Genomic DNA, 16272 nt, shown 5'->3' with positions numbered 1-16272 from the left:
GACCCCTGCTGAGATTCGGACAAACAAATCAGCCTTTAAGAGATGGCATGGCGGCAACTTCGAAAATTACGTCGAGTTTTATCACTGTTCTCAATGAAAATGATGGCGTTCCTGGTTCAAAATTTGAAAGCGAGCCGGATAACTATACATTAGAGCAGCTGAAACGTTGGCTGAAATGCAGAGGGTTGAAACTTAGCGGTAAACGAAGCGATTTAATCGCACGCGTGAATAATTGTTTATCGTCAGGCAATAATCATGTTCTCGATCCAAGTATTGATGATGGAAAATGGTTTGAAGCCAAAGCTTTACGAGAAAAAACAGGAGATGATGTAAAGAAACCAAATTTACGAAAGATCCCGGACATACCAAATTCCGGATGGAAGAAATTCCCGGCATACGATATACCATCGCAGTTTAACTACGGCCACGTGCACTACTATGGCTTGGAATCCCTTCCATCAAGCAACGAGGAAGAGAACGACGACAACGAGAGCCATGGACTTGGCCACATGACTGATAAACCCTTTAAAAACGGACGAAAATACGTAGAATCCGGCTTTGTGCATGATATAACAGACAACAAGAACGACGATTACTACTTTCTACGCGCTCATGTCTGGCCTTCTATGCGAAATGATTACCCTCATAATGTCACGATTGTTTTATCTAGTATTAGTGGTGCCGTTGTGCATGCGATGTGCAATCCATGTAAAGTCTCCCAGCTAGGTCGCTGTAGCCACATTATAGCAGTTCTCCTTCACCTTACTGACCACGTAAAGGCAAACGGGTTCACCGTATCAACACCATGTACCAGTAAGGAATGTTCATGGAACAAGGGTAAAAAACGCAAGAAAAATCCCCAAAGACTTTCTGAGGCTAATTATCCTTCAAAGAAAAAGAAAAGCCGAATAAAGGTAATCGAGTTCGATCCTCGACCACCACAATACAGATTCGTGACAGAAAAGCACTTAAATGCTTTATTTAGAAACATCGAAAAGGACTGTAGTCGCACGGGGAAAAGTTCTATGTGGACAACACAGTTAAAGCTGAAGTATGCCGATTACAAGCTGGAGGACATAGATTTATCTGTGTTGGAAGAGCAGCTTAAGGTCCTCGAATGCAACATCACTCCACCATCCCTCATGCAAATACAAGGCACTGAAGCTCAAAGCAAAAGTGAAATGTGGCAGTCAGAAAGGTGGCTACGACTTACAGCATCTAAATGCATTGAAGCATTTAGAGTCGGAAAGTTAGTCCTTGATGACTCAAGCACTGCTTTGATCAGATGTAAGAAGTTCATATGTTCTTACATTTGGAACTTAGTTTCTCCAAATTATCAGTCGGTTTGGATGGCACGTGGACTTGAAAGTGAACTTGAAGCTGTTTCAAAGTATCAAGAACAAACCAAGCAGCAAGTAGATCCATCTGGTCTCTGGGTTAACCCAAAATTCCCTTGGCTGGCATGTTCACCTGATGGTCTAGTAGGCCCAAATGGACTCATTGAGATCAAATCCTTGAAAATTTTTAGTGATCATACCATCAAAGCTGTTTCAGAGGATTATAGTGTGGTTCCTAAGGAGGTACTAGGCAGACAGTGTTTTAACATCAAGGATAAGCAGTGCTATTTGAAACACACACACAACTACTTCTACCAAGTACAGATGCAACTACTTGTCACTGAGAGAGAATTTTGTGACTTTGTTTTGTATGCAAAGGATGGTCCTGTTTCAATTGAGAGGATAACAAGAGATGATCAACTGATTTCAGATATATTGGTGAACCTCACAGCCTTATGGAAAAAAGTTATTGCTCCAGAGATCTTTGAAATGAGAGTTCCCAGAGATTTGAATCCCTTCATTTTACCAGTTTTAAATCCAGTTAATATTAATCCATCCTCTGGTAGTACTAATACCCACCCGTCACAGCCTACAGTGTCACCTGGTAGTACTAATACCCACCCGTCACAGCCTACATTGTCACCCCGGTAGTACTAATACCCACCCGTCACAGCCTACAGTGTCACCTGGTAGTACTGATACCCACCCATCACAGCCTACAGTGTCACCTGGTAGTACTAATACCCACCCGTCACAGCCTACAGTGTCACATGGTAGTACTGATACCCACCCGTCACAGCCTACAGTGTCACATGGTAGTACTGATACCCACCCATTCCTGTCCCAGTCATCTTGTCATATTGATAACAGTTATTCCCAAGACGAAATTGACATTGCAAGCTTCCTAGCACAGTCAAAGATCCCTGATGATTTGATAGCCATACCTTGGGGAGGTATGACTAATAGAGGTTTAAGTCTTACCAACACATGCCCTCTTGACAACTGGCTCATGATTTTACAAAGTTTGGTAAAATCAAAGAAGATAAACCTTGACATTCTTAAAAGAGGAGATGCAATTAAAAGGGCACTTCATTTGGTGGAACTCCACCAATTTGGAGATGCTAAATTGACATTACCTACACCACCTCTGGTAACACCTGGTGACCTATATGGCAATGAGGCAGATTACTATATGCCACTATTTAGTTCTGTTCTTACAAGTGAAGTCACAACATCATGTAACCTAGCTTCATGTCCTTCACCATGCAACACACACAAGACATGTAGCAATACACTTGGGTGTCCTTCAGGCCAAGACTATTCGTTTGAGAAATCACTATCTGAATGGCTAAATCCTGGTCCCACTCTATGTCAAAGAAAGTTCTACAGTCAGCCATCAATTGGAATTCCATGCACACAAAATATTTCAATTGATTGTAATGGAACACAGTATCTATCATGGCACTGCTCTGGTATGAGAACAAGTACAGCACGTCACTTTTGCAGTTTTGGAGATATTTTTATCTTTTCTTTGGACTTAGCCAGTAGAGCAGGCTATTTACGGATGGACAATTTACCTATGGTTATAAAACTGAACACAAAGGAACTATATTTACACAGTGTTACATTATGGAATGGCCATCATTATATCTGTGTTTTCAACCACTTTCATGCATGGCTTGTGTATGACGGTCTTAAAGAGTACAGAAAGCCAAACTCTGGCCTTTCTATTTATAAGGCACAGCCACTTGGATATTCAATAAGCCATGTAATTTATATTGTTTAGATAATCACCAGGTTGCATTTCAGTGCATAATATCATTTCATTTTTATCATTTTTTTATAGCATCGTTTTACCTTTTGAACTTTCTTCTATGTTATAGAGTGTGTTTCATTAACTCATGAAATAAATTGTACTGATTACAGCGTAATAGCTACATAAACACAGCAGAAAACAAAGGAATGGAGTGACGTAGTGCGATAAACATGTTAAAGTGTATTTCATGAGTTTATGAAAGCCACTAATTTGTTAACACAGATATAAAACCATGTGACATTTCTTTAGTCAAATTGCTAATTCCGTATGTCAATATTACAAAAGCCTATTGTTCACTTAATCTACACCAGTGAATTTTAAAACCCAAACAGTGCTTTAACAAAGCTATATATGATGACTTGTAACATACTGTCTTTTATGCAAGCTCAGATGTATATGGCATATTAAGTACAATGACATGTACACAAGAACATTCAGTTGACCTTGAAGGGACTATCTGCACTTGCTTATGTCTGTCACAAGTCAATATTTCATTGACTTACATAAAGTCCAATGTTCAAGTGTTCTATTCATACAAATGCCTGACATGGGCAGGTCCATAGCTAGGATGGGTGAATGTGGTTGAAAATTTGCTCAACATGAACCAAATACAATCATTATACAGTATATGCCATAGAGTTGTTTTTATTTGGGAGACTTTGTTTAACAATACCCTAACAGAGACAGTTCTGTTGTAATTATTTTGATACAAACATTTTAAATTAGATAAATATTTAACTTCTTGTAGCCAAAGAGTGGGCCTTCAATGTCCTGACAGGGGTGCAGGTGCACCCTTTCATGGGCATCCCCTAGCTATGATCACATGCATGATTTACTTACATAAGACCTCTTGGAAATTAACAAGCACGCACGCAACTACCACTATTTGTGTAGCTAATGGTGCAATCGAAAGAGGGATTTTCCTTCCCACAAGCTTAAACTGTTTGAGTCTCTGATTGAATCTTTCAATGTGTATTCTCGCCTTTGCTATAATTCGTGTGTCAAGTTCTTCTTGTGCTGATAGGCTCTTTCTCCCCTTCAAAAATGAAGGAACTTTTACTTTGGCTTGGAGTGGGTACAAGTTATCTTGAACTGTAAAGCCTCTGTCAGCTAAAATAACATCCCCTGGTTGAATGTGCTTCATGATTCCACTTTCCTCAAAAATTTCAACGTCAGAAATGTCTCCCTCAAACAGATCTGATATAAAACATGCTCCTCCATTTGGTGTACATGCAATGAGACACTTAAAAGTGTTGGCGTGTTTGTACGAGGAAAAGGTATTTCCTTGTTGAGCAAAGTTCCTCGACGTTTCAACACGAAATTCTGTGCAGTCAATGCTGCATCGCACATTCTTAAGGGTCTTGAAAACCCTTGGTAGAAAGCGGCTCAATATCTGTCTCGATGGGAACATCACCGTCTCCATTTGTCGAAAAATCTTATACATCAGCTGAATAAACGTTGTAAATATTACTCTGATATAGCTATCTTTGATTTCCTTGTCGGGAGAACTGAGTAATACAGACAACGTCCTGATGGTGAATCCAGTTTTTAGCCTCAAGAGACAAATGTACAGCTTCTCTCGAGAAGACCACTTGGACATTCCTCGCTGGCACTTTACTTTTGATATCTTTCGATCTTTGTAACCCCAATATGAGATTGTTTCTAGAGGGCAAACATCATTAAGAAACTCATGAAGCATCTCAAATTGTGACGATGTGAGGCCAACAAAATGTTTCATTTGGTCTGGATGGTGCACAACGACTTCATAAGATATATTGCTTATAACTTTGGGGGCGCTAGATGAGCCAGACTGGAGCTCATTACGTAAAATCATGTTCTCGATTTTACTTGCCAGCTCGTGCTTTGTTACGTCCGTTTGTGTTGCCTTATTATTCTCTAAATAATTCCCTTCATCTTGTACAAGACAGTTCTCCTCCATAATTTCTTGATAGTCTTGACTTTCAATGGGAGTATCGTTGGTAGCACAGCACTTCTTTGTCTGCTGTTGTTCAGCCTGTTGTCGTTGTTTGGGGAGCTTTCTCTTTCGTGTTGCCTTCGCCACTCCGCTAGTCGAAAGATTCGCTTTCAACGGGTCTGGAAATTCTGTGGTCGGTCCCTTTTCTCCAGGCCAATGTTCTACACAAATATACGTGTCTTTTGTGATACATTTTACAGTGAAATCTTCGCGAGAGCAGGCATTAACCCATCGTTGGCATCTCTCAAGATCGTTCCATGGCTTCGGAAAAGGGAGAAATATCTTTTTGCCCAAATCTGCCATTTCTTTCAACGATCTGGGCAGTTTGTCAGGGTATCTCGAGTCATTTTTACACTGTCCCCAACAACAGTGTTTCGTAGTGACCATCTTGCAATGAAATCGCGATTTTTTTGGGTTGAAGCGTACTCATTCACAGTAATACACAGTGAACTATCGGTTTGTTTGTCCGAATCTCGCCGGGGGGTCTAATTATGCAAAGCTATTTTTAGTATGACTGCGCTCCGCTATTTCCTATCGAACCAACTCGAGGCTTGTCAATCAAAATCAAATATCGGAATTTCATTGGTTCATCAGTTTGCGCGCCAAAAAAGTGGCACGCGCTTTCACGTGCCTCCAAAAGTGTGAAATCCAAACAGGACATCAAGACTAAATAGCGAAGACGTCGAGTCTAAAACAAGGTAAATAACTTCGCTTTTTACCATCATTTCTTTACAATTTTATCCTAATTTTCAAATCTAAACCTCAAACAATGATTAACAAGTGTCTTTATTGTCTCGTTAAGTGCTTTTTTTGACAATATGTTACGGTTTTGCGACCTCGAACGTCATGTGTCCACGGCCACAATGAGTATAAAAACACAAGACTGTTTCCGATATATATTACATGTTTACTCTTTAGCAGATATAATTTTGCTTTTATTTCGAATTTAAATTATCTAAAATACCTCTATGCAAGCCAGTGTAATGTAAAAGGTTATAGTTATAGTATTTACAGAAGAAAGAGTTAAGTCCTCAATGAATATTGAACGGAGCTTGACCTTCACGACCACGAGCTACTAAAACAAACACGATGAAAGTTTTTGCTAAATTTCTTGGCTTTGTTTGCTTTTATATTACTCACATTACTTAGATTTGCATTCATTATATTATTAGAATAAATCATCATAAAGGCTTATTAGATTTAAAGTAATTCCTTTGTAAAAACTTGAATTTAAGCGCCAAAACTGCGAACAAAATTAGTGTCGTCATCTTGGTGCATGTTGAACAAGACTGAGAATACAAAATGTCATCGCCTACATTTTGTATTTTTAATGTCAAAAATACATTTTATAGTAAACATTTTCAACTCAGTTTTTTCTGTAAAACTGTGATACTAGGAATACACATTTATACTCGTCGTACTTCAAACATACCAAGTAACTGAAGTGCATGTAGTGACCGCGAAAGGGGTTAAGGGTACTACTATACTTTTGACTATGCACCCTTTATATTACTAGTCTTCTATTGAATATCACGCGAATTTGTCTTAAGTACCGAGATGTTAAGAGAATTAGGAAGTATAAGTCTTAATAGTCTTAATCTGTGATGATACTCTCATGTCATGCCAAGTCCAGGAATCGAACAAGAGACCCCTAATGTGAGAGGCATGTGCTCTTTGTCTGCTAATGCCACCTTTGATTCTGAATTAATTTATAGTTTTTAATATAATCTTTAATGAAGGTTTCTGAATTAAAATGTTGCTTCTAAAACAGAAGCAAACTGTATTTCAGTCTGTATAATTTTGTGACTAAGTTTGCCTTGCTCTTAGATCAAGACAATGTTTTGGAGCTCATTGAGAATAATTCTTAGTTTCATTTACGAGACATTAAACCTAATAAAATCTTTATTATACTAAGTTAATGTTCTATTTTTGGTAGGTCAATTAATCATGTCGGATCACCATGAACCAACTGCAGCAGTTGCTGTTCCTAGTCCTTCAGCAGTTGTTCCTGTGTCACAATCTGAACACCACAGTGAGATAAAATCTGCTGCTTTGGGTCAAGAAAACTTGATAAAGAATTTGGCCCCCCCAGAAACAATTAAAATTACAGCACCTTCTACCTTGCATGCTCAAATACATTCTGAAAAGAAAGAGTCAACTGAGTCAACTTCTGTTGTCACTGTAAGTACATAAGTAAATATAAAGTGACTCTAATAGCCAGGCCAAAAAATAAAGGTTACTCAATCGCTTGGCATAATAACTGGCCAGGGGCAGATCCAGGAATTAAAAAAAGGGTGGGTCTGAAAACTTGGTCCTGAGACAAAATCTTCAACACTATTGACTGAGTTTTAAAAAAATACATCACTTAAAAGGGGAAGGCCATCCAAATCTGCCCTGGCTGTCCACATCAACATGTGACCAGTTATGGATCAGCCGTTATATTATAGTTCAGATGGCCATAAATAGATTGATGTAAACAAGCTGAAGGGTTATATTTTGATAAGTTACAGTACAGAGTACTGTATTACATGCAGAAAACAATTTTAGTTTTAATCTATTTTGATTGTCAATTTTGTAAAAGGAAATAAGTTTGAAAAGACTCAATTCAGCATTGAGCATAAAGGGAAAATATAAATTGACTACACAATACATGTAAGTTAAACTTTACTTCTCTCAGTTGAACATTGCAAATGTTTGTTCTGAATAATTAGGAAACACCTTCACCAGCCCCTAATAGAGTAGTCAGCTCAGATGTCAACAAGAAGTTACCCAACTGCAATATACCAGCAACAAGTTTGCCTGTTAAAGCTTCAAGTGGTACCACCATGGCACCATCTTTACCAACTAACATTGTAGCTACCATACCTCGGGCTGCAGGTCCCTCTTCAATCGAAAGGACTGGTGTCATTCAAATTATTAAAACACATCCAGTAGATTCTCTATTACCTCATGTTTTAACTCCATCACTGCCAACATCAGCTACGAAACTGGTCAACTGTGCACCATCTACATCTACTGACACACCATCCACTGGTATTAAAGCCAGTGCAGTGCCAAGAAACCTCTTAAAGCCAGCTGTAGTAGCCAATGCTCAGCAACCATCATCAAGCCGTACAAATAATCAACAATCCAGAACAACAGTTGTTGATCCTATTCCAGAGGTCATTCCAGAATTCCAGATAGGAAAGATAGATGCAAAGAAATTCCCAGCTCGACATTTTGATCTTAGGTCAATGGTCATTGGCTCTTGGAAGGTACAGTTAATGTCTTGTCTTGTATGAAATTCTTAAGTTACAGGACTCCAAGTAGCAGCCTGCCAATGGCCATAATGCAGGTTGAATTTTACTACTGACAGTCTAAAACAATTTTGAGCTGCCAAATGAAAAATAAAATAGCAGGGAAATTTTACTTCAGCAAAATTATGTGTCCTGCCAAAAAAAATGTCTGGCTATTATTTCCTATATCAAGCCTTAAGTCATGAAGCCAAAGACAGACGTTTCTAAATGGTTTATCATGTAAATACCCCCATGCCTTTGCTCTTAAAAAAAATTGACATATAATATAGCATAAATAAGTACATTTAGTACATTAAGTACACTTTAAAATTTACTAGACCTATTAATCAATCATGTCATGAATGTTTTTTTTTACAGTATGAAGCAAAATCTGCAAACTTCTTAGCTACAAAGACATCAAGACTAAAAGTAATCTTTAGCCAAAAGTGAGTTTGGAGAGTTTTGATTATGAGATGGTTATACTGTATATGAATTGAATCCTTGAAACATTTTGATATCTATTAAGAGTAGGTCTCTGTAAGACTCAAGCAAAGTGGGAAATGACATTTTTTGACCACACTTGAAATTTGGTGTGTGAGTAGGCCTTTATATGGGATTCACAAAAACAACAACAATTTGGTCACCAAATGTATTGTTGCCATGGAAACGGCAAGGGTTTTATGAGACGTTAATTTCCAATTTTTGGAATAAATTAAACCCACTCGAAGGTAAAATTCAATGCTGTGTTTCTCATACATGTTAAACTTAATTTCCTTAAAACTTTCGTCAATTATAAAGTATCTTTTCTAGTTTAGAAAAATACCAATAATTGTTAGTTTGTTATTTTGTGCATGAAATATTCGTGCCTTCAAGTAATCGATGTATCAACTGTTTTAGCAACAAGATAAAATGGTCAAAATGTTTATTGGTCGTTCTCCAAAAGTATTGCATTTCTAATATAGAGGCTTGGTGGGAAGTTTTCTGAAACATTGAAGTTACCAAATCGTGCAAAATCTCTGCGGGTACAATCATCTTTAGTCCTTGTATAGTCAAATTATAAGGCCTAAAATTCAAAATGTCCTAAATTCAACCATAACAAAGCTTCGAAAATTAGCACCAAAAAGATGCCAATAAGCTAAACAAGCATTAGAGGTTGAAGGGTAATACCTAAATAACAAAATCCTAGCAAAAAAAAAAAATGTTCTAGTCTGCAAACATGGTAAAAAAAAATTTATTCAAAGTAAACAATGGGTTATTTGCAATTTTCGTCATTTTCAACCTACCTTTATCGTTTCATTGTGACTTTTGTGGCGCTCAACTTTCCAAATTTTCACAAGGAAATGTTTCTTGGAGACTCAATAAGCATTTAGTGAACTAACCTTGGTCGTAAAGAGCTAAAATCCAAGCAATAATTAAGTGGTTCTATAAAGGATTACAACAGAATACACAAGTCATCGAATTCTCGTTCGAAGCAATACAGCATTTATAGTTTCTTCAAGCTTCAAAATTCCTGTATTTCGTGACAGAATTACCTGTAAGCTGTTATTTAACATGAATGCTGAACTTTTGAAGGCTACAAAGTAAAAAATATGCTTATTTTGAGAATATTTGAAAGAAAGAATTCTTGATCTAAATTTGTTGTCCTCATTTTCAACCGCTGACCGGAAGTTTGGAAAATTGAATGAGACAGATTTTGTGGTGACCAGACATCTTCAAAAATTCGGCCTTAGCAAATGTACTCACTTAGTCAATGAATCCAATTTATTACTCTGCCGCACAGGTAAGTATAATTACAGGTATTTCATTTCCTTGTGAAAATTTGGAAAGTTGAGCGCCACAAAAGTCACAAAGAAATGATAAAGGTAGGTTGAAAATGACGAAAATTGCAAATAACCCATTGTTTACTTTGAATAAAAATTTTTTTTACCGTGTTTGCAGACTAGAACATTTTTTTTTTTTTGCTAGGATTTTGTTATTTAGGTATTACTCTTCAACCTCTAATGCTTGTTTAGCTTATTGGCATCTTTTTGGTGCTAATTTTCGAAGCTTTGTTATGGTTGAATTTAGGACATTTTGAATTTTAGGCCTTATAATTTGACTATACAAGGACTAAAGATGATTGTACCCGCAGAGATTTTGCACGATTTGGTAACTTCAATGTTTCAGAAAACTTCCCACCAAGCCTCTATATTAGAAATGCAATACTTTTGGAGAACGACCAATAAACATTTTGACCATTTTATCTTGTTGCTAAAACAGTTGATACATCGATTACTTGAAGGCACGAATATTTCATGCACAAAATAACAAACTAACAATTATTGGTATTTTTCTAAACTAGAAAAGATACTTTATAATTGACGAAAGTTTTAAGGAAATTAAGTTTAACATGTATGAGAAACACAGCATTGAATTTTACCTTCGAGTGGGTTTAATTTATTCCAAAAATTGGAAATTAACGTCTCATAAAACCCTTGCCTTTTCCATGGCAACAATACATTTGGTGACCAAATTGTTGTTGTTTTTGTGAATCCCATATAAAGGCCTACTCAAACACCAAATTTCAAGGGTGGTCAAAAAATGTCATTTCCCACTTTGCTTGAGTCTTACAGAGACCTACTCTTAATTCATTTTCTCAAAGATAAGCACGGGTGGCGTATCGGTGTGACCCGAGTTCGAGTCCCGCCGGGTTCGGTGTTATATATGAGTAGAGTTGTTTGTTGGTTCTCTCCTGTGCTTTGAGGGTTTTCCGGGTTCTCCGGTTTTCCTCCCTCCACAAAAATCAACTCCTAAATTCCAATTCGATCACGGAATGAGGGCCACAGGTTTGTTAGCCACTGGCTATTAAGTGCTACCCTCGTAAAAAAAAAGGACTTTATTAGCTTACACATTAGCTACTCTGAAATTCAAGTATAAAATAAAGTTTATGTATGTAATATGTTCACACCAAAATCCCAATTAATTATATTGATGACCAAATTGTTAAATGTTATATTACTGTGCGCACACTCGAACCATGAACACTTCAAGGCTTTTTTAACATTTCTCAAATAATCTCTTGGGTTCATTTTTTTTTTTTATTTCTCATCTAACAGGAAATTTATATACGAGTTTGAGTTGGTGGATACTCCTGCCATTATATTATTCTTTCAAAAAGAAAAGCACATGGCCAGCATTGAAGTACCATTTTCATCAGTAGTAGGCCTGAATATCCTACAAGAGAATCCTCATCAGCTTCTTATTGAAGTAAACTCTGCCCCTTCTACATTCCTTGGTAAACAGCTGCACTCATCTGCTACTGGTTGCGCTTTACCAACAAAGTATGACACTTCCAATCCTGTTGACTTGACAAACGGTCAGATATTGACTGTTCCTTATCATCAGGTAAGGGAAAAGGGCCAATTTCAGTTTATGTTGAATGTCAAGTATCATTCATTAAGACAATTATGGTTTCCAATAGAGAAAAGATTTGGCAGCTGCAACTGAACACTGATTTGTGGTGCTCCATATAGCATGCATTAATGTTGGGTAGAATTGTCATATCTCATACTGTACATAAACCCGATAAAACCAGAAGCAAACAATATGCTTAGAGGGCAAGAAATGCCATAAAATGCCAATAAATTGGTTGGCTTCTTCAGTGCCTGTTAGGACTTGAGCAGGAATGGGCTATTGAATTATACGCCATGAGGGTGAGAGGACTAATAGGTTAATAAAAATTAAATCTAATTTTTTTGGTTTTCAAAGCTGGTACTTTTCACTACTGGTAGGATATAACTTAAAGCCTATTAGTAGCTCATCCAGTCAGAACCCAGCATTGATGTTAGACCACTAGTTGGATTTGACTAATAATAATTAGCAATCTGTTGTCATGCAAAGGTGCAAGCATTTTTGTGTGTTTAGTGCAGCACCTTCTTAATTTCTTATAATAAATTCTTAAAAAAACAAAAAAAAGACTCTTCTTTTTAGAATTAATTTCAAATACTGATACAAATACAACTAATCTATCTAAAACAATTGATAAGAAAAGACTTGTAAGTCATGAATTTAGCCTCTGTTCATGAACAACTTGGCTAACTATTAGTAATCTGCAAAATAAATGCAAGATCTGTTTACTTTTGTCACCTCTGCCATTCAGATAAATTTGTGTTCAACTAATCTAAGAGGACGCTTGGAGGAATTTGATCCCAGATTCAGGGCTATGCTGAGAACTCCTATTGTAATGGATCCAAGTAAAAGATTGTTACAACAACCTGTAGTAATGCCTGTAAAGCATAAGAATGCAAAAGATAATTATAGTGCTCCATCTGGTAAGTGTTCAAGTGTTAAATAGAAGTCTGAGCCCTGTTTTTAAGTCCTTAAAAATTGAGGCTTCTTGACTTACTCTTTTGTATATATGGCTTTCATTTTTACACATCTCCTTGGTTTAAGGGGATTGTGTCATGTGACCTCTTAGGGCCATTCCCCAGTTGGGAGTTAGAATGAGGTTTCCTAGAGGGACTTGGCGCTAGTCAACTAGTCTGGGACTAGTAAATCTTAGCTCTGGGCTAGTACAAAATAGGACTCACTAGTTCATATACTAGTAGGTTCTGGAATTACTGATTATCTGGGCTAATAGATTACTCTGCTGGGCTATTGTATTTATAGACTTTGGCTCCGTCCACACTTCCCAATATATTTGAATCCGATTTTTTATTCATTCGGTTAGGCCTACCATCCACACTAGTCCGGGTGAATCCGGAACAATTCTTCACCGAAAACGAATTTTTTCGAATACAGTCTCCAGAGTGGAACAATTTGAAAACGCCGGCTAGGCGTATTAGTGTGGACGGAGAACATTTCATATCCAAAATTTTTCGAATACGATGACGTCATGATTGTTATGGGAACATGGCAGGAAAGCTAAAAATTTGCTGCGGGCACAATCAGTCAGCTTTGATGCACATGCTCAGATGTGCAGTGAAGCATTTTTGCCATCTCTTATCAGACTTAAGTGTGGATGCAAAACATTTTATCCATTTTCATGAGTGGACAGAAAACTTTTTTCAGTTTCGGCATGAAAAATGTGGATTCAAATTCATCTCGCATAGTGTGGATGGGGCCTTAATATCCTATTGTCTATATGGTATATCAAAAGTACAGATTACAGTTATTACATTTTACTCAGTACCCGTACGAAACTTTGAGGCTGAACAGAGCGAGAATCAAGCGTGATTCTAGCCATACTTAGCTTTAATAGCCATGATTAGAGCGAGACACAGCCAAACAGAGTAAATGTTTGGTCCACCTTGAAGAGCCATACATTTGTCTGGCTTGTTTATGGGTCCGAATCAGGCTTTAATTTTGTGTGAAGCGCCAGAGGTCACAACGGAATAACTTTCCAAGGATCGCCTAAAACCTGAAGACTTTATCTGGCCATTTTATGGCCCACAATCAGGCCCGACATAATTTGCTTTATCTTAACCTAAAATTCAGATTCAGAGGCGCGGCTCGATTTGAATATAATACGTCCGATCGCTTGGTAAGTTAGAGTACCACTATTAATTATAAATCAGTCCGAGTGGAGGACGAAAATTTATATCGTGGGGTTTCTGAAAAACGAATAACTGAAGTCACGTCCTGCAATTAATTATCTGTTTTATTTATGGTTTCTAATTACAACAATATAACTTTCCTCATATTTTTCGTTAGTATTTTGATATAATCAGATCTCCACCTATTACCCAACGTATGTCTTATTCAGTTACAATGCTACTGTTTGGGAATTCACATATATATGCTTTAACTGGATTACAGTCAACTACAGAAATATAGATACAGCAAGCCTTAATGTTCGTGATGTCAAACATCATGACCTCATCAAAGTCACAGGGGTTGACAGATGTAATATGTACATTTGGATTGTAGTTCATACACGCGATAGGATGTGCGACAGCAAGAGTGTGATCATCATGCTGTATGAAATATGCCACTTGTGCAAATTTGGTCGAACCTCCTAAAAAACATTTTACAGTTGCAGCATTTCGCCTCTGTAAACGTTTATATGCTAAGCCATAAATTTCACCAACACCGCAAATTTCTAATCTATTGAAGGCCTTGACCTTTTTAATTAACGGAAAAGACCCAAGCCATTCTTCTAAGGCAGTAAATTCCCTGGCGTTCAATTCTTTTAAATAAGAAGATCCTATCGCATAAATCCCATTCTTAATTTCAACTCTTTGTTTACGTTTAGGGGGATAAATCAACTCATAACAAACTGTCTCTATTTCACTCCCTACCGGTATGCATGACTCTTTTAACTCCGGAAGTTTTTGCGTCAGACAAACAGCAGATATGATCTGGCTGTCAATAAACTGTGTTCCATGAATCAGTTTTAGTATGAATCCATTTTTATCCTCAAAAGGGAAACAACTGTGTGTGTAAAGGGGTCCCAGGTCTTTAACATTTGCAGTCAAATGTAAAAGTTGGTGTACGTTCATAGAACAGTAACGCTCCCCATACAATTTAGAAAATGTTTTACAAAAATTTTGTAATGCATTATTAGCTTCTTTTAAATTCTCTTCTGAAATGGAATCTTTCAAAAGTAGATAGATAGCGTGAACAAATAACGTGTAATGTGTAAAATAAGAGTCAGGCAAAATGCCATACAATGTGGGAAGACCATAAAATAACAAAAAGGAAAGAAGTTCACTCGCCTTCCAATATTTGAGATGTTGCGATATTGATCGTGGCAGTCTCTTAATGTTCGTAGTTGGTGTAATGTGCTCCAGTCGTTTATCTACTTTACCAACTAGTTTGGAAATGCTGAATTTTTGACCCGATAAACTTGAGCTAAACCACATGGTCAGTAAGTGCTTCTGTACCCCAAGTAAAACCCCACGCATATAATCAATAGCTGTACCCCTTACAACATCAAAATTGTCAAGAATACTTAACCATGATGGTCCTTTTACCCCGTTAACCATGTACCTTTTAACCCCTTGTTTCAGTTGTTCAAGCGCTCTTTCAGCATCCTTTTTAATATTTTCTAATGTTCGTATTGGTCCCGAGGGGTCATTTTCCTGATACGGATATATCCAAGTGTGTCCTCTAGCACTTGTTGCGAATGTCTTTCCAGGCTGCAAACATTTCCAACAACCACATTCTCCATTGTACTGCATGCTGTTACAGAGAAGGCAACGTGCAGGAAGATCACTGGTGGTAACAAGGAGAATGGCTTTACAATTAAACGTTCCCCTCTCTGGAGAAGCAAATTCAACACCTCTTTCCAAAGTTTTGAGTGCAAGAAGGTGTGGTTTGAGAAAAGTGAACATCGCCGGCTTTTTCTCCCCAAACCACAACCCAGCAAAAATCATGTTCTCTTTGGCCATTCGCTTTTGGTATGGAAGCTCATTAATGACTAGGTAGAGAGGCCAAATTGAAACTTTGGAAGACTTGAAAACTGGAACTCCATCTGTATTAAGAAGAAACGATATGTTGTCAGGAGACGACAAGATGCCTTTCTCAAATGCTTCTTTATATAGCTTTCCATTGTAAATGTCCTCAATGTTGTCACGGTTAAGTTTTTTACGATGAAACCTGTATTGAATGTCACTGTAGAAAGAAGGTCTTTTAAAAAAGGTTTGCAGTTGTTCCACCAGCGGAAGTTCAACAAAATATGATTTGGTTCCTCTCACTGTTAGATCCTTTAAACACGCAGTATTAGAGCACGTTTTACTTTTCGCTTCTACTGTGGCAAGGCAAAACGAACAATAATAATGTAGAATGAGAGGGTGCTTTAAGTTTGAAAAATATTTCTTGAATCTGTTCAAAGTTGTTGGTAATACATGTCCACATGGCAGCAATAGATTGAGTATGAGTAGAAGTCGA

General features: G+C 37.4%; 4 protein-coding genes across 4 annotated transcripts in view; 2 read left to right on the top strand and 2 right to left on the bottom strand.

Moving 5' to 3' along the window:
* The first annotated feature begins 1 nt into the window (after position 1).
* Positions 2–1988, top strand: LOC148907319 (uncharacterized). The gene has a single exon (XM_089036843.1). It carries the CDS (start codon positions 48–50, stop codon positions 1986–1988), a length of 1941 nt encoding a protein of 646 aa, XP_088892969.1. The 5' UTR covers positions 2–47.
* An 847-nt stretch (positions 1989–2835) lies between these two features.
* LOC148907318 (uncharacterized) lies at positions 2836–5651 on the bottom strand. The gene has a single exon (XM_089036691.1). The coding sequence runs from the start codon at positions 5513–5515 to the stop codon at positions 3986–3988; it is 1530 nt and encodes a 509-aa protein (XP_088892817.1). The 5' UTR covers positions 5516–5651; the 3' UTR covers positions 2836–3985.
* A 118-nt stretch (positions 5652–5769) lies between these two features.
* Positions 5770–16272, top strand: part of LOC116301555 (uncharacterized) — a 19064-nt gene continuing 8561 nt past the window's right edge. Inside the window, exons 1-6 of the mRNA XM_031710633.2 lie at positions 5770–5826; positions 7065–7309; positions 7840–8382; positions 8782–8849; positions 11499–11787; positions 12542–12713. Of these exons, the coding sequence (XP_031566493.1) occupies positions 7076–7309; positions 7840–8382; positions 8782–8849; positions 11499–11787; positions 12542–12713 (1306 nt within the window). The 5' untranslated portion in view covers positions 5770–5826; positions 7065–7075. The remainder of the gene's footprint in view (positions 5827–7064; positions 7310–7839; positions 8383–8781; positions 8850–11498; positions 11788–12541; positions 12714–16272) is intronic.
* Positions 13572–16272, bottom strand: part of LOC148907317 (uncharacterized) — a 3367-nt gene continuing 666 nt past the window's right edge. Inside the window, exon 1 of the mRNA XM_089036588.1 lies at positions 13572–16272. This exon is cut by the window's right edge and continues 666 nt beyond it. Within this exon, the coding sequence (XP_088892714.1) occupies positions 14139–16272 (2134 nt within the window). The 3' untranslated portion in view covers positions 13572–14138.

Source organism: Actinia tenebrosa, unplaced genomic scaffold (assembly GCF_029948245.1).
Source record: "Actinia tenebrosa isolate PJP-AT-01 unplaced genomic scaffold, QUT_ActTen_1.0 PGA_scaffold4__44_contigs__length_22323623, whole genome shotgun sequence".
NCBI classification, from domain to species: Eukaryota; Metazoa; Cnidaria; class Anthozoa; order Actiniaria; family Actiniidae; genus Actinia; species Actinia tenebrosa.
Note: the sequence above shows the minus strand (reverse complement) of the source record. Positions and strands in the feature narration are given on the sequence as shown.